The 18,329-nt window shown below is 38.6% G+C and overlaps 2 protein-coding genes across 5 annotated transcripts; both read right to left on the reverse strand.

The window, feature by feature from the left end:
* Window positions 1-694: 694 nt before the first annotated feature.
* On the reverse strand, window positions 695-7,971 carry b4galt4 (UDP-Gal:betaGlcNAc beta 1,4- galactosyltransferase, polypeptide 4). 4 transcript variants are annotated; one of them, XM_069146504.1, is made up of 7 exons: window positions 7,728-7,971; window positions 5,889-6,392; window positions 4,965-5,197; window positions 3,639-3,826; window positions 3,342-3,464; window positions 3,147-3,251; window positions 695-3,029 (listed from the first exon to the last, which is right to left on the reverse strand). In XM_069146504.1, exons 2-7 carry the CDS (start codon window positions 6,148-6,150, stop codon window positions 2,900-2,902), a joined length of 1,041 nt encoding a protein of 346 aa, XP_069002605.1. In that variant the 5' UTR covers window positions 6,151-6,392; window positions 7,728-7,971; the 3' UTR covers window positions 695-2,899. The 4 variants fall into 4 exon arrangements, with proteins under 4 accessions (XP_069002605.1, XP_069002607.1, XP_069002606.1 ...); XM_069146506.1 differs by having other exon boundaries at window positions 7,598-7,971; XM_069146505.1 differs by having other exon boundaries at window positions 7,478-7,971.
* Window positions 7,972-11,160: 3,189 nt separating this feature from the next.
* Window positions 11,161-15,098, reverse strand: casr (calcium-sensing receptor). Its single transcript, XM_069145599.1, has 6 exons — window positions 14,914-15,098; window positions 14,515-14,821; window positions 13,518-14,357; window positions 13,200-13,430; window positions 12,384-12,507; window positions 11,161-12,296 (listed from the first exon to the last, which is right to left on the reverse strand). Exons 1-6 carry the CDS (start codon window positions 15,096-15,098, stop codon window positions 11,161-11,163), a joined length of 2,823 nt encoding a protein of 940 aa, XP_069001700.1.
* Between the last annotated feature and the right edge of the window lie 3,231 nt (window positions 15,099-18,329).

An 18,329-nucleotide genomic window follows, 5' to 3' on the forward strand; every position in this document is an offset into this window, starting at 1 on the left:
TGTAGTGCAAGCACCTGTGAATATCATAAGAATAATATATATACCTTTTTGCACTCATTAGTACCATCAATATATCCCAAACACTACAGGTACAGTACAAATTGCCACAACTAAGAAATCTTAACTCCTTTAAAGATCATCAGGATTTAATTGTCTCATTTACAGTATTTGTTGCACACCAGCAACCCCGTCAGTATTTTTGATCAGTTCGTCAGGTCCTTTTGCATTCATGACGGACACAGATGGAAGAAAACACTGTTACATTCAGGTGAATATCTCGATAAACCAAAACCGTCATGCCAAAACTGAAACCCCCTGCTCTGAAACACATAAAGACTAGAAGACAGTTCTTAAGTTGTTCTAAAGTGAAATAATCCCATGAGAACTTAAATGCATAATTTCCTTCTCTGCCATGATCAATCTGCTACCATCAACAACAACAAAACCTGCCAAATCATCACAGATCAACAAAAACATTCAAGTATAAATTGAAGGGAAAACAATGTCTGAACTTCCTAATGCTACAATATTACCACATGGTTTTCTTGGTTGTGATCGTTTTACAAAATCTTGCAGAGAAATTGTAATTTAATTAACGCACTTTGAATATATTTGACATATAAAAGTTTCAAACCCAGAGTAGAAAAGAAAACATTCATTCAAGAGTGGCCACCAACAACATAGAACACTTGAATTCATCATGGCTACAGCACTCTGCAGATTTATAGTCCAGTTAATCAACAGAGCAACAATTCACACACATACAACTCTGTCATTTAGAGCAGTTTGTATCTGTTTTGAAACTATAGTATAACAGTGACTAATTTGAATATATATATAGTGGAGTGAAGTAAACAAAGTTTGTCAGTTTAGTTAGTAATATTGCTCCATCTTGAAAGAAGTAGCATTTGCTGGTCAGATAAATGAAAACATGTATTTGTAACACAGCAACAGATATGTCACCTTTAAGGTAAAATCAAATCATTTAATAAATTCGATGTGTATCAGACACATGTTTCTAAGCAGCATGTAATGATCAATACAAGTATGCAGATTTTTCTACACTGAAACTGCTTCACATAATATAATAGTAAGAAAAAGCTTGATTGGTCTGAAAAGAATACAAGTATAATAATAATAATAATAATAATAATAATAATAATAATAATAATAAGGGAATAATAAATAATCCTACACCCATTAATCCCCACTTAAGGCCTTAAAAAACATGCAGTAGCAGAAATCATAACTTATTATGGCTCACAAAACTACTTCCCAGGTAAATAACATCCAAGTCAGGTCAAAGTTCTTAACTTCTGTAAACAAAGTACAGCCCACAGCTTTTTTAAAAAGCCTACTTAGTCCCTAGACCAGGCATAAAAACCCTGTTTAAACCCTCAAACAGGTTATTTTCACAGCCAACATATTAATATATCACAGCAGAAAATGCACAAGTGTCATCAATAACATTAATGAGGCAAGCGAGCCACTTCCTGGGTCACGTTACACTTAATGGACCCGAGCCATCAATAAGATCATTAATTACACCTGTGCTTTTCTCACTATAAAGTGTAAAAATGTCTGCAGTGGCAGCCTACAGTTCAGTGTACATTATGTCCTTTTTCAAAATAACATATTTGGATTGAGTTAGTATGAACAACATTCCATACATAGTTCTTCTTATTATTGCTTGAGTTTTTCTTCCTCTGCCCAAAAGGCTCATCTGCTGTTTGCTACAGGACAGATGCAAACTCTATACCTAAAGTAATTTTGTTTAACTTTTTCAATCACTCATTTTATGAAACAGAGCGGTGATGTTACTGGCAAGTTTAAGATGGGAAAGACCTCTGATATCTAGCATTACATTCTATTCATTAATATGATGCACTTTATGTCTGTCGTTCACTTGGTCAATGTTTTTCCCCACAGATGGGTAGGTGTAGGTATTTCAGTAGGTTATAGTTTAAGTATATAGTATGTTACATTTTGATTAACTCGTATTTATTTTTATTTTGGTTTACCAATTCTGGTTAGTTTGGTTTGTATTTCTAATATTTGCCAAAGTCATGTAATGTAGCTTTAATGCACATGAACTGATTCAGTGTTCCCTTTACACCAGATTAGCTCTTCCCTACAGTTTGTGCTTAACATATTTAGATCGATAAAACATCGAATCAAACATGTCATTGTCTTAAAGAGTCCTAGCAGCCTGGAATCAAACCTAAACATGTATTTCATCTTTGGGCTCTGCACACTGAAACGGGTGTTTCTAGGTAAGTGGCTGATTAGACCTTTGCTCCAGTTAAACTTGGCAAGTGCTACGCTGAAAAATATGCAATATGCTAATGGAGATATGAATAAACAGGAACAACAAATCTAACATGAGTGTGATGGACATATCTGTCAGTTAATCAATCACAGTCTGATCAGGTCTAATTAGGGCAAATAAGTGACAGCACCTGTATATCTGTAGGAACATGAGGACGTCAATGCATCCACAAAATACATACAAAATACACGTCCATGCGTGCACATCATGCAGGCAAATAATAAGGCATATATGTAAATTAAACTTTGTCAGTTGGATATTTTAGCAAAACACTTTAACCACCAGAACAGGCAGTTTAAGGGCCAGTTAAAAAAAGAGACAAGGCTGCTCATAATATGAGGAAATGAGCGCAGCATGATATGCAAAACTGTGTCGGCTAACACCAAATGTAGTTTCTAGCTTACTTTAATTTAGATATGTAAACTAATGAAAACAATGTGCATTTTGTGTGAGTAATATGTCATCATATATAGGAGTGTTTCTGCCTGCAGTGGCCTGGACTTTACAAAATATATTAGATTTTTTTCTTCTTCTTTTTTTGGTCACAGCTTCCTGTTTGAGATCTCAACTCTATGGCTTACCGATGTCCACAGTAATATTCACGTAGAGAGGCAGCCTGTCTACCGACAAAGTCTTATATGAGCAACTGTTGAGTCCGTCCTTCCTCCACACCTTTGGAGTTCGTCCTAACAACCTCATCCTGGAAAGAAAAAGAAAAAATTTCACACAAAAAAAGTGAAATTTGCAGCATAAATCTGAGGGCATACATTCAGCTAGAATATTCGGAAAGAAGCACAGCACATTTATATTGACTGACCTGTCTTTGTTTATTTCATTGCCGCTGTCCCGTTTGTGAAACACCATGGTATAGCGGGCGACAGCAGCAGCCGGCCGTATAATCTTCATTTTCTGCAGCTCAACCCTGTGTGAGACAGCAGCATGTAGCCAGGGATTCATGAAGGAACATTTGCTTCAGATTCTACAGAGGTGTTTTCACTTGTTTTTGTCTCACCTGATGCGAAGGTCGTCATCTTCTCCGCCCCAACCCCAGTAAGTGTTTGAGAATCCGTTCACCTGAAAGAACTGGTCTTTGGTCATGGCAGTGACTCCTCCAAAGTAGCCTTTGTAATGCAGCCTAAGAGTACAACATCATCAGGAAATATTACAGTTCTGAGCTTAAAAAGGATATCAGACCTAAAAAAGACAGTCATCCGTCATGCTTAGACAGCACTTTTTATTCACAAGGGTAGAATCAAGTTTTATGACTCATGGCTGACAGAAATGTACTCTTAGTCATAGTCATACTTACTTGTATCCTGTTGCGTTCCGCCCAACCACCAAGTGTTTGGGGTGCTGGTCACAGACATATAAATTGTGATCGTTTTCAGGAATCAGATCCACGTCATGGAAGATGAAACACTCCCAGCTGTAGTCCTTTAGTGCCTCCAAATAGCCAACATTCAGTAACTTGGCACGGTTAAAGGTTGCATCACCAGACTTGAAAAAAACAACAACAATACAATTACAATACGCTGTAAACTTGTATGTGTACATTTCAAAGCTCAATGTATCTCACTGCTTATTTTCTCCTGTTGTGTTTTTATAAGTAGAATCAAGTTCAACCAGTGACTCATGGCATGTCAGAGAATACAATTAACTTGGATCCTTGTTCTTAAATAACTTTGTTTCTAAAGACCTGAAGAAGATTCTGAAGAGGATATCCAGGATATCAGAGACAAAAGGCGATGCGTTGGAAATGTATTCGAAGGAGATTTATGTGCTTATTTCTGATGGACTTCTACCAGAAACCAGATGTCCACACAGGAACTAAAACTTAAAAAATAACTTTTCTTATTTCATAGAAATTAAAGAAACCAACTAACACACGTGTGTTTACCGTGCATTGTTATGATAAGTACATAATTCAAACCTGAGCTGACACAATGTAAATTTGCTTGTCAGTCAGCTTTTTAAACACACACGCAAACAATTCAGGAATCGTATTAACGTGTTCTGCGGTTTGCCTTGCAGTTACTGACATTAATCATTCTGTCTTTAAGTCTTAAGAACTTGATTTAGTTTCAGGGTATTTGACTTTGGCATGGGATAATCCTTTACTTCATTTGTCTCTATGTTTCCAGCAGAAATGTCAGCATTGTTGTGTCACTGTACACGACATGTTACATGTCTCTGGTTGGGATTCAGTGAAACAGCTGGCCAACATGATTTACGGTTGGAGAAAAACACTCCTCCAACCCAGTGTTTGATTTTATCCACAAGTAATTGATTTGACTTTTACATAATGTAACTAAGTTATACAATTATTTCACATAGTACATCTTCACTGAAAGTTGCTCATTTTTCCACGACTGAACTCTTTAGGTGTCATGACATGACATTTGGTCATAACTGTATTATATATTTTTTCCTTTTTGATTGTCACAACTAGGACCAACAATAACAGTTTTCAAATACAGTAATTAGATGATATACAGTGGTCCTAATTGATTGATAAACTGTATCTGAAAGTTGTTATAAGTGGAAAAACAAAAGCTAAAAAACTCGTAAATTACTGCATATTCCTCTAAACAGGAACTGATTTCATAAGAAAACTGTGCATGCTGTATAGAAGTACCTGCTGGATGACGTATATGGCGTAGCGCAGTTGCTGCCTCTGCAAAAAGGGGTGCAGGTGATGCAGGAAGTAGAGGAGGTGTCTCTCCCGGCTGCGGTGTGGGATGAGGATCGCTACGCTCTGCCTCGCTATGCAGTCTGAGGGCTCGTACACGCCTTCAGTCACTGCTTTGTTCTCAGTCTCCACATCCTTCAGTTTCAGAGAGGATTCAAAGGACAGCTTCCTGGCTCCCTCTGTACAAACAGAAATTACAAACTGTGGCAGAACTCCAAATCTAACACTGTTGTGCAACTGTAAGCAGTCATCAGCAAAGTATCACAATTAAATGAGGCTTTGCTGAATAAACAACGCAAAACATTTTCCCAGCCGAGTCCATTTCATACTATTTCTTTTGCTCCCTAAGTTGTTGAACCTTCACAGGACAGACAACACGGAGCACCTTAAAATGTAATTCACAAGTATTTCAAGATTATAATGCTGATAACACTGGAAATAAACAATCCCAAACTTTTAAGGCTTTCAGTCTTATTTTATAGTCTTCTAACTTTTGTTTTCTATCAATTTGAATCTCGTATTGTGCAATCAACTATCATTTTACTTTTCAGACACTGACCACTCTGCTGGAAATGGCTACATTCAAGATGACATGTAAAATGACATGTGCATGACATGAAATTTGCTTCCTGTATGCTGCTGTAGCGAAAAAATTTCCCCTCGGGGATTAATAAAGTAACTACCTTACCTAACCTAACCTAAAAACCTGTGTTTTTCCACAAATCAGTTAACTTGTCTCCCGTCATTTAGTCAGGGTAAAGATACATAACTTAAAGCTGCAATCGTAAAACAAAGTACAAACAAACCTTATTTCACAATAAACATAGTATGTTTATCACCTCCTTAACCAACACTTTGGAGTTCACTTACGTAGCAATGGGGACTCTTGAGGGCATTTGACTTTTTGTGGTGTGGGATTCACGCGATTTGGCGCTGCTGTCCAAGAGTTGAATTTATCCCGCAGGCCGTCTCCTTTGGGAATAATTTGTGTTGAGGCGGAGTAAGTTGAAACAAACTTCACAGTTTCGCCTGAAAAAGTTGTGATCCATGCCAGCACCGAGAGCGAGAGAACGAGCAGTACAAAATACTTCCCCCTGCGCAAAGTCTTGCACACAGGTGAACAGAAGCCCATGGCTGTGAGACTCCGCTGATGTGAAGACGTGTGTAGATGCTGTTAATTATAGTTTAAGAGATTTCCTCCGTGCAGAACATTTCAGCCACAGATTCACTGACCCGTCATCCCATAGCGATGAAACATGTTGCTGCATTAATTAGTCAATCAATCAGCAGATCACTGTCAGGTAAGAACTTATTGGTGAAAATCCATTGTCGAGTCCTCAAAAATCCATTTTGAGGGAGCGAAATCTCCAACAACTGTAAATAGATTTGAGAAAAAGGAGTTACTACCAAGAAATGGTGTCATTGCATCATAAACTCATACACATCAAAATTAATAAAAAAATAAAAAAACACACACCATTCACAGGCAAGTTTTAGTTTAAAAGATATATATATATATATCCATTACTACCAACTACTTTTCATTCTACAGTAACATACACCCTAGAAGAAATCGAGATCCTGCTTAAGTGTCTTCCAGTTCTGTTTCTTTACTTTTGTGTTTAGAGCCATTTATCCTGTTGCATGTTACCAAGATGGTTTTCTGAATGGTATTATTTTCCATTATGCAAATGTATACAGTTACACCTCACATTTCCCCTCTCTTGGTCACCATTAAACTCAACCTTGACATGCAAATGCTGCGATCTCATACAGCAAATTACTTCAAATGACTTTGTCTTGGATGAAATTCAATTAACAAACAAGGAGAAGAGCATAAATCCTCTCATTTCTGAAGCTGGAAACAGAATATTGTTCTTTGTCTAATTGTTTAGGTAAATTACTTAATGTTAGGGCTTGGTGATGTATCAATATTTATGGTATAATGATATGAGACTAGATATCATCTCAGATTTTGGATATCGTGATACGGCAAAATTGTTGCCTTTTCCTAGTTTTTAGGGCTGCATTTACAGTAAAGTGATGTTTTTTTTTTCTTGAACTTCCCAGTGTTTCTAGCTGTTCTATTATTTGCCTTTTCCCACTTAATTATTTAATGCACATTACTAATGATTAATATTCAAACATCTCCATGCAAATATTTTTGTGAGAGCACCAATAGTCGTCCCTACAATACCACTGCGATATTGTTTTTTTTCCACCCAAATACCGTGACATTTAAGTTGTCCATATCACCGAGCTCTATAATTACTACTCGTATACATAAACAACACAGATCCTGTTCTCGTTGTCAGCTAAGCTCCGTGCACATGTTTGTGTGGAGCAGCCAGCAGCGAACACATGGCAGCTGTAACTACGAAGCTAACTAGCAGTCATCACTGTCAAGTCTCGGATGCTGCAGCAAGCAGACAAACGTATTAAAAGAGCAACGCGCTGACATTTTAGACAACATCAACGAGCGTTGAGGCAGCTCCTCCATGTGTTGACGTTCATTTCAGGACGGCGCTAACGTCGGCTAGCTGATCGCAGCAACTCCATCACAAATGTGAGGAGGCTACCTTCACATCTCCGGCTGCTGCTCCTGCAGCTGCTGCAGCTGCCCGTCCGTGTTTTAGGGTGATCAAAGTTCACGTTTGCTCCTCTATCTGACAGCAGCTGCGTGCAGACGCACCTGCAGAGCTAACCTACCCGCTAGCCCGCTGACGAACGCGGATGTGAGAGTCCGGAGTTACTTTAAAAGTGTCTCCAAGTGTTAAATATCAGCATTAAAGCTGACGCGCGTCGCAGTTTTTTTTTTTTTTTTTTTTTTCAGGAAAACCCGTCAACCGTGCGCCATCCTTTGCTGGTAAAGAGATAAACGTTACTGGTGTGGTTGGCACATCTCGGCAGACGTCAGCGTCGCTTCGTGTAATCAACGCGGCAGCAGACCAAACAGTAAAGTCAACACAAACACGCACTCTGCAAGCTGCAAACTTTCACCGCGACCAGAGTTTGGAAAATAGAGCATTTTACTCTGTGATTAATTTGGGCTAACATCTGTGATGGGTGACGTGTTATTTGTCCTTGAAATTGTTTTTCGAAAAATATCCACACCATTCAATAAAAAACAAACAAACAAACAAACAAAACAACAACGTATATTAGCGTACCTTCTTCTTTATTTTCCTACGGACACGGTAGGATTCAGTCATCGTTTTTATTGTGAAGGCAGCATTTACAACCGGAAGTCGTTGTTAGGCCTGTCGATAGATACTTCCGGTGTATAGTTTTAAAAATACACGTTGCCAAAGTTGGCTTCATTTTGGAACACATTTACTCCACTGTGGGGCAAAACTCAATACTATTGTTGAATTAAAAAAAAAAAAAAAACTTTTACACGTGGTTGCGGCACCAATACGCGTTTGAAATGTATGTAAGTTGTATGTATTGAGTAGTTAAAAAAAAAGTAGTACAAAAAATAGTACAAAAATGGTAACTTCGATCTCATAATTTCAAGGTCTTTGTGCAAATCCTAAGTGTCTGAACAATTATTGAAAAGCAACTGAATTAAGGAGAGGCACACTGCAGCCTTTACAAGTTTTTCCTCCATCTTGGTGTCTATTTAGCTGTCACTTTTAATTTTTCAGCACAGAAATAAAACATGAAAGCATGCTTATATTCATCAATGGGGCTAAGGGTTTGAGGGAATTTGAAATTGAGTTGTGGAACAAATGCTTCAAATCTCCATCCCCATTTGAATAACTGCAGGGTTTTGTCAGAGCCCTCTTCCTCTTTTCTTTTTTTTTAGCAAGGATACCAGATGTTCCCAGCATGCAATGCATCCTGGTCATTTTCTCCAATATCTGTCTCATCCCACCCTTGAGATCAGAGATGGACACCATGCTGATCTTGTTACTAAGCTGTATATGTGCCTCTAGGGATAAAGGTTGTTTCCTCCAGTTAACAGAGGAGGTGGTTGTCCAGCTGCTCCTTAGCCTGCTTTGGGTTAGCCATGATCCAAATGTGAGCATGTCACCCTCTTATTCAGTGATGTGGGAGGTCTTCACATCCTCAAATGCCCTTTTACCTAGTTTAGAAGTACTTGTAGAAACCTTCAACCGTTTCCCTGAGCTGCTTACAGCATCCTATTTTCACACAAAAATATATCTTCAAATAGAAAACAGTGGGATGAATATAACTTACATTATAACATGTTTCTGTTTCTCATATCATATCACTCTTTAATGAGTTGATTCATTATTAGTATATTTTCTTGAATGACTAATGTAATGACTAGGTTTTTCTTTTGTTTGTTTTATTGTAGTTCTATCATATTTTGAGACTTAACTGTGGATATAGTTATCTTACAGATTTTTTCTGAGGCATATATAGTCCCATGTGTTCAATATCCAAATCTTGGCTTTACTGTCCACACAGTATATAAACACTTTATACTTGTGAATTATATAAATTGTATTACCAATTAATAGACAACCCCGTTGTACTGAGACTATTAATAAAAAATGTCCATGTCTTTCTTAAACACAGCCATTAAACATTCACAGTACCGGCGGAAAAGTTAAGTGAATTTGCAACAATAGCCAACCTCAAACAAGCGCTTAGTTGCAGATCAAACCTGACATAAAAGTCAAGAGGAATTTTGGACATTTGTCCTTACAGAGCTGCTTCAGATCAGCTCCACCATATTAGGATATCTTGTGTTTAGGGTCTCTTCAAGTCATTCCACATATCCCTGATGGGTAAGACCGAGCCACTCCAAAAAGCAAACTGTCTTTCTTTCTCAACAGTGAAGCCTTAATTTTATTAGTCCTCAAAGATTTTCCCTGAAGAATTGTGAAGAGTCAATGTGCTCTGTGGCAAACATCAGGCGAGCAGTAATGGGGCAGCAGCTCTATGCTCTATGCAACCATGCACGTGCTCGGTACACCCATGAACAGAGATGCTAACCAGCTCCAAGGATTCCTTGAAGACTTTAGCCATTACTCTGGGCTGTATTCAACATTTTAATTTAATTTCAGCACAGTTCTGTCAGCAAAATACATGCATTTGCATACTTACATATAGTCGAATGGCTCTTTCATACTGCCATAACAAATATGTAATCTCTTGGTTTATTATTACATCATCAAAGAATCGTCTCAACTCAGAAAATAGTTACAGCTGTCATCTTAGTTTCTTCTCACTTTAAAACCAGATATGTGCTCCTCCTTCCTCTCTATACTGTCTGTAAAAACATGACTGTGTATTTAAGGCCTACTGCAAGACTTACTTACACATGTGAGAGAGGCCTGCACTGTTTGCAGTTGTCAGAGACTTGTGATAAGTAAGCTGCAAGCAGAGAATGTTCTCTGAAAGATCTGCACCAAAATGCCCTGTTGAACTCTTTCTGTATGTTCACTGCTTTTTTGAGTATTCATATCTATTTCTAAGAGAATTCTGGTAATTTTTTTTACTGGCATGTTTTTTCATGTTTATCATAGTTAATCATGGTTCAAATATTTATATATTCCACAATTTGGGATTTTATGATTCTATTACAATACTTGTTATTTTTAAACATTAGACAAATGAACCGATTAGACTTTTTCTCGACTGGATCATAAATATACGGAATATCCTAACAAAAACCAAACAAAACAAATATTTAATATTACAAAAGAGATACTATACATCTGAGGAGAGAATGCTTTTCCCTGACAATAAATATTAGTTAAACCTGAAAAACTACAAGTCAGAAATTGATTATTTCTGGCTTCCAGAAGTTTTTTCTCTAATCGATAGATTAGAGTGAATAACTCTTCCAAAATCAAACAACAAACTTCAGGACAGGATTTTTTTGTTTTTAATTGTACAAAATATTTTACCATCATTAGCAGAGTTAATGTACATCAGGTTGATGCTAACAAAAACAAAACAAAAAAAACAAAAAGACAGAATTCAGGTAAAGTATGTAAGTTAAACTGATTTTGTTTTTCTGCCAAAATATGAAGAAGAAAATGGAGAAATGAAAAAAATCTAGATGTAAATAAATCTAAAATGAAGTCCAAAATCCCCCCTATTAAATGCCGAATTGATTAACTGGGATTGAAGAAAATGAAGTTTGACACTCCCACTCCTGCTGTCACATCAGAGAACTCCTCCTCGACTCCTCAAAGCTCAAAGACAGAGTAACTGTTCCACTGCCAAAGCTCACTCTTGGCCTGTGCTTCCCTGAAGTCTGGTCGCAGTCATTACCGTTGGTCTTGAGGCTGATGGATGAGGACGGAGTTGAGGCAGAAGATCCATCGATGCTCCTGGACTTTTTTCTCGAAGCTGTGTTATGTTTTAGAGTAGCTTTGGCAGCCACTTTGAAAGCGTGGGCCGCGGTGCTGCATCGGACTTCCTCAATGGTGTTCCTGGAGGGTTTGAAGAGGATGATGTAGACCTTGTTGAAGAAGATACAAGCCAGCATCCCAAAGCTGGATGCCAGTATAGCAATGACCTCCACGGCTGAAACAAACTTGCCATATGTACTAAAGTAAGCAGGGATAAAAGAGATCCAAACAATGAAGAATATAAGCATGCTAAACGTGATGAACTTGGCCTCTGTGAAGTTTTCCGGCAGCTTCCGTGATTTAAATGCAAAGAAGAAACATATAGCTGCCAAGAGGCATGTGTAGCCAATAAGAAACCCAAGAGCCATCACAGATCCCTCATTGCATGTGATAAAAATGATCTCATCAATGTCATGATTCTTATAGCTTGAAGGAGGGGCGTTGTAAAGCCAGACCACACATATCATGACTTGGACAAATGTGCACAGAAACACCAAAAGGAACTGCAAGTTTAATCCCCACCATTTACGTTGGAGGCTTGTTGGGATCTTTGCCTCAAACACCAAAAGCACTCTGTTAGTTTTCACGAGGATGCAGGAAATACAGAGGACAAAACTTATCCCAAAGGCAGGTTGACGCAAACGGCATGTCCAGTCCTGCGGTTCCCCAATAAAGATTAGAGAGCTGGAGAAGCAACAGATTAGTGAGAACAGGAGGACGTAGGACAGTTCTCGGTTTGTGGCCTTCACTATTGGGGTGTTGCGAAATCTAACAAAGACTCCCATCACAAACGCTGTCAAGACGACACCGAACACTGCACATATAGCCAAAGCTATCCCAAAAGGTTCGGTCCAGGAGAGAAACTCGATTTCCTTCAGGAAACAGAATGTGTGGTTCCCATTTGACCAGGAGTTATTCGGGCACTTGGCGCAAACACTGGCATCTGCATAAATAAGAGAAAATCATCTGTGGTAAAACTGCAACATTAATAAAGTGTAACAATATTAAATATTGTGTGGAATCTCCATACCTTTATGATTGCTGTACTCTCCATCTGAACACTCAGTGCATTCAAAGCAGCATGTGGGCATACTGTCTATGATCCCCTTTCTCGTGCCAGGTTCACAGTCCTCACTGCAGTTAGAGAATGGCACCTGCATAGAATGTAAAACAGACTGAAAAGTTGCATAAGAGGGGCAGAAAGTATAAAACGACAGATGTAAACATGTGTCTAAATTTAAGCAGCGTAGGATTTTAAGTAAAATTAATGATTATGTAAAGCTTTATTAATGGGTTTTTACAATGAGGCCTATGTCAAACACCTTTCTTTGATTCCATGGTCCCTTGAATTTATGGTTTGGTTTGGTTTGGTCTCCCTGCTCTTGATAACCTTATTTCATGCTCTTAAAACTCAGTAAATGCTACTTTCCCAACACAATATGGAGCCTTGAGTCAGCCATTTGGACGTTGCCATCTTGTTTTTCTGATGCCAGAAGAGACCATATTTGGACGAGTTTGGGAGAAGCGAAGGGCGAATGTCACTTGGAACCCAAAGATACTATGCCCACCCATATATACCGGAACAGGAAGGGCCTCAGGAATGTCAATCAAACCCAGCACGCCCCCAAACATTCCTCTCTTTGAGGCCTAATATCTAATCAATTACGGAATTACTGTCAGAAGGACCACCACAACACTGACCAGAAGGAGTGAATATAGCTAATGACACCATAATGATTTGTGTTACCTCCTAGCCAAAAGAGTTTGTGTCTACAAAATGAAACAAATGACAAGAGTCACCAGAGTGCATTAATGGGAACATCCTTTCCAAAACAGCTTGACTTACCTCTGAACTGTATCCGTTCCAAAGAATCTTTGTCTTGTCAATGAAGAGTTTGGCTCCTCTCTTGATGTGCATATTGTAATACCCAACCTCCTCAAACAGCACAGAGCCATCTTCAGTTGACCTGTGCCAGTTTATGATGGTGTAGTTTGCTGCCAGGTCTGCGTTCTCATCAAAGTGCATCTTTTCTCCCATACTGTTGGTGTAGTTCAAATGTCTGAGCTGCTTCAGGACCTTTGATGTAAAACAACAAATTTGCATGATTCACACAGGTCTATCAGTAAATGAAGTATTCATTTTCTTTAATCCGCACAATATTACCTGCCATGCTTCCATTTTCTTGATATCTGCACAGGAATTGTTTGCAAAAAGTCCATGTCCAGGCGTGCAGGTGAGAATGTCCTGCAAGGCCTGTGCAATGGAATAAACTGCAACATAAACATTGTAGGAGATACGGAGGTGTGTGTAGTCCAGGTATGGGGTCTCAACACTTGCAATGTCCTCCTCACCGGTACACAAAGGCCTGAAACTAGTGCTGCCATTATCACTTTCTTGGAGTCTTGGGCTGTCTTCTAGATAACAGTTGAATGTTTCCTCCCAAAACTCTTTGAAAAATTCATTATGACTGTCTTTCTTTGGTTGGACTTGTTGCAAGAACTCTCTAAAGCCAGGTATATGCCCCGCCTTGAGAGCAAAGCCAATCGTTCCAGCCACAACATCTAGATATTCTGGTTTAGCAATCAGCGAGGAGCTTGCCCAAGCTTCACTGGCCAGCCAGGTGCGATCTGTGATGTTCCTCCTGACCATCTCTTTGATTAGAGGCTCGATGTCCGGGCCACTGGCAAACACAACAATCACTTTAGCTGTGGAGTTCTCAATCCTGTCAGCCAGAGCTTTAATTTCATGATCCTCAAAGTACTGAGAGATAAGTTCATTTAGATGAATGCAGATGTCTCTCTCTTCCATTTCCTTCTCAAACTTTTCAATCCCTGGGCGTCCATAGTCGTCATCTGAGGCAACAGCAATGACCCAGTTCCATTGGAAATACTCAATGATGTCTGCAATGGCTGTGGCCTGGTACTCATCTGTAGGAATGGTTCTCATGAAGGACTTGTACTGATTCTTGTTGCTCAGTAGGCGACTAGAAGAGGCATAGCTGATCTGAAACAAGAAAGAAATCAGCTTTTCAACATCCTGCTAAAGGTTTTGTCATTCTGTTGATTAAGCATAATTCAGCTGTCACACTTCCTGTAAAAGTAATTGTATGTGGACATAATTTTTTGGATACAGGGTTGAAGTGGTGCTCATAGTTACTCACCTGAGGAATATAAAAAAGACCGAGTAGGTTTGCGACTGCCGTGGAAACTGCAGATCCAGCGGCTCCTACTACTGCAATGGTTGATGGGATGTGATCAGTACAGTTACAAAACTCATCTAAATTCAGAGAGTCAATCTTATTTTGGGCCACAAAACTGAGGGTAGCTTCCAGTGCTTTGGACACTGTGTTGCATGTGTCAAAGATCCTGTATCCCAAGGTGATGTTGGGCAGGAGAGTGCTGCTGTTGTTAATTTCATCAATCGCAAAGATCATGGCCTGGAGCCAACGGAAACCACGGAAATTGAATCTGTAAAAGCAAACCAGGCAAAGTTAGATTAGCTCACACACTCGGTTTCAGAAACACTTTGCGTCAACTCGTAAAACAGACATAAATTTTACCTGACACACTGTGTGGATTCTGGGCGAGCTGCGAGGTCTTGGTCTTTGGATGCAACACCAAAGTGTATGGGGAAAAGACCTCCAAGTAAAATATCACCGGTCATCTGTGCTCTTTGATGGGGCCCATAGGTTGAGATCACGTAACTGGACCCCAACAGTATCAAATAATACAGAAGCAGCCTCATCTTCTTTTCTTTCCAATGGGTGTGATTGTCCACTATAACTTCCCAGGATGAAGAAACTTTTCAGTTTTATCTTCTCCCATCAATCTGCAGACTGCGCTGCTTTGTGTTTTTCATGTTTGCACAGATGAGAGTGTCATTCTGTTGGAAAAATTGAGGAAATCATGTTTGTTTGACAGTAGATATGTAAGATAAGAATAATCAACACTGGGGAAATGCTTGTCATTTTCCCAATAGCTCAACAAGATATACGACTGTGCTGAGGCCGTTTGTGATACCATCTAATAAACAATCACTGAGCTCACTTTCCTGTTTAAACAGGGCCCGAAAGGTGTTAGAAGCCAACATGACCTGAGGCTGTTATTTACAGCTCTAGTAGGACCACTCAGTTATGTACGTTTTTAACAGTTTTAGTTGCTTTAATGAGTTGACTTCTTTTGTAATATTTCTTAGAATAGATTAATTTTAAGATTTAACACCTCACTAAACAGGGTCATCGTGCTGCCTGACAAATCCATTTGAACCGAAATAGACGCAGGATTTACATGAGCCGAGAGCGAAGTCACACTCTAATGACCCTCCTTCCTGCAAACGCTCAGTCCCATGCTGTGGCCAGTGAACCCAGTCGCCATGGAGAAAAGCCATAGCAGCCCTGCTGCATCTGGGTAATACTGCTGGAAAAATGCTGGGGCAGAGTTGTGATAATGAAGTGACTAACACCCCTAAGAGCCACTGCGTGCCACGAGAAGTATGGGATTTTCATTACATTTAGGAAAATAGTCTTAAAATTGTCATATTATTATCTATTGTTCACAGTCAGTATTTTTCTCATCTTTGTAAATCTAAAATAAAAGCACAAAAAATGAAGTTAATGCTTTCCTGTCAGATAAATAGATGGCTATACTTTATTGATCCCGCAAGGGGACTTTTTTTTGTGTTTAAAAGATTAAAGATACAAATGTTTTCTAGTAAAGTGAAATCAGCAAAATAACTGAGTATTGTGTTTTCCTCTGGTTTAAATTACAGATCATCTTAATCACAAAGTAATTACGGCTACATTACATACAATTATTACATGCTTTTTAAATTTTCTAATTAAAACATCAAATGTGTAACATACCACAAAATTAAAACTTACCGCCTGGACTCCTGAGTGAACACTTAAATCCAGCAGAAACAGTTCATCCGCAGCTACACTTTTTCCAAAATATCCTGGGTGCCGAATGAATTCACTGGACAATGCTGCTAGCTCAACCACTTTCTGTAGATGAATCATTAACAGAGAGAGGGATTGTCCATTTCCTTCAGCCTAATGAAGTCTACTCACAGTTCGTTCCTCCTCAACTAAAGTAATCACAACCTAAAGCAGCAGAGAAAGAGTTGGGAAGGTTACTTTAATGAGCAATTCTATAGTATTTTGCCACAGCACAACAGATGTACAATCATGTGAAGTACTTTCAGTCAACAACTAAAATGAGATAACAGAGGCAGATTGTGAGGGTTATCATTGCCTTTACAACCATTCATGAATTTGTATTTTAAGTTGTATATCTGGATTTTGTTGATGTAATTTTTCAAATGAAAGTCATTTCTTCTCCATAGCACATTCTCCACACTGTAGGTATAGAAAAGGTACTTCAATAAGTTTTTTCAAAGAAAGGGAAAAAAAATGTTTCAAATGCATCTAACATTTTATTCCACAGTGCAACATAACTATGTTGAACAAATAATAGCATGAACATTCTGTTCTATTGGTGCCCACAAATCTTAATTAGAGAAATCCTGTTGTCCTTGGTACTTCTGCATGTGATCAGATTTCTGGGCAGGTTTCTGTTTTACTTTTAATTTAGCTGCAGCGTGATGCCAGGAACACCTAGAATCAGAGGATTGCACCATTATGTTGCTCAAATAATTAGCTGACTCTTTATGCTCTGATGACCAAGTCTTCAATTTGTTGCTGAGCAGGTGTATCCAGTGAAAACAATTTCAGTTTACAACATGTTGACTCACCTTTGCATGTCCCAACACTGTGTCCACCAGACATCAGGCCCAAAGACAGAAGTTCAGGAAAACAAGTCTGCTCAAAAATTCTTTTAAAGTTTCTTCCAGTCAATTCTTGATGGCTACAGAAGGTTTTTCCAACCAAAAGAAAAAAAACACAAAGAAAATGTGGAGTGTAACATGGTAACATGCAGACCTCAGTTTGCTGTTTAATCAGCAGGAGATTCAGAGTCACATTTTATGGCAACGCTGCACAACTTTTTTGTATCATTTCGTGACAGTGATCTTTTACTCAGGTCTCAATAGGTTTCTGAGTGTTCAGTGTAAATTAAGTAACAGTGAATGTGCACCGTTCAGTTTTGTTGTTTTAAAAAAATATATTAGTTACAAATAAGAACGTGTTCATTGAATACATTATGAAAATTCATAGAGATGTTAGAGATGACCAATAATTTCAGGAAAACTTCCAAAATGCTGGAAAAACAATAAAAGATGAACTTGATGCATACAACAACATCTCTTGTGCCATCTATCCATGTAAATGAAGAAACAGCTAAATTGAGTGTTTAATCAACGTCTTTCTGCTTTATGAACTGAATTTTATCACTTGACACGTCAATCGTGTCCTCAGACAAATCATTCTGATCCTGCCTTTTTCAGAAATGGCACATGAGTCTGAAATGTAACATAATGTGTAAAAAATGTCAGGCTGTGAAGAGTTCACAGTGAATGGATTTGTCCACACACTGTGGACTTGGATAGATCAAAACACAGACACATATTCTGCCATATTCAACTGAAAAGGTAATGATGTCTTTCTTAAAATAATACCTAAACACTATACTGATGTGATCTCAGTTTATTTAGTTTGTGTAGTAAGTTTGTTCAGCTCATATTTAACCTTGATATTGATGGAAAAAAAGATTTGTCTCTTCCTCTTGTTTGCATTGTGGCTCCGGAAAGTCTCTTGTCAACAGGCTCTGAAAAGTCTCTTTCGTTTTCTGTCTTATTTGCAAGTGATTCCTTTTATTGTTTTACTTTCCGCATCCAATTGACGACTCCCCTGTGTCCTTATCTTGTGACCTACAACCAACTCTGTATTACCATACGAAAGCAGATACAAAGGGAATGGGGGTGACTGTCAACTGTTTGTCACACTGTATAAAAGCTGGGAGATCTGGGAGCAATGCTGGACACCTCTCTTTGAGGGTGCATGTATTTGCTCCTTCTTGC

The sequence above is a fragment of the Embiotoca jacksoni genome, unplaced genomic scaffold, assembly GCF_022577435.1.
Source record: "Embiotoca jacksoni isolate LCO1_2020_lvr unplaced genomic scaffold, fEmbJac1.0.p SCAF_13, whole genome shotgun sequence".
In the NCBI taxonomy this organism is placed as follows: Eukaryota; Metazoa; Chordata; class Actinopteri; family Embiotocidae; genus Embiotoca; species Embiotoca jacksoni.

Excerpts from the sequence above, each read along its gene's own strand:
- casr (XM_069145599.1), bottom strand. The coding sequence starts at position 15,098 with ATGAGGCTGCTTCTGTATTATTTGATACTGTTGGGGTCCAGTTACGTG. Across the intron at positions 14,822-14,913 it reads GAATCCACACAGTGTGTCAG|ATTCAATTTCCGTGGTTTCC; the intron begins GTAAAATTTATG and ends TTGCTTTTACAG. Across the intron at positions 14,358-14,514 it reads GTCTTTTTTATATTCCTCAG|ATCAGCTATGCCTCTTCTAG; the intron begins GTGAGTAACTAT and ends TTCTTGTTTCAG.
- b4galt4 (XM_069146504.1), bottom strand. The coding sequence starts at position 6,150 with ATGGGCTTCTGTTCACCTGTGTGCAAGACTTTGCGCAGGGGGAAGTAT. Across the intron at positions 5,198-5,888 it reads TCAAGAGTCCCCATTGCTAC|AGGGAGCCAGGAAGCTGTCC; the intron begins GTAAGTGAACTC and ends CTGTTTGTACAG. Across the intron at positions 3,252-3,341 it reads GATGACGACCTTCGCATCAG|GGTTGAGCTGCAGAAAATGA; the intron begins GTGAGACAAAAA and ends TGTCTCACACAG.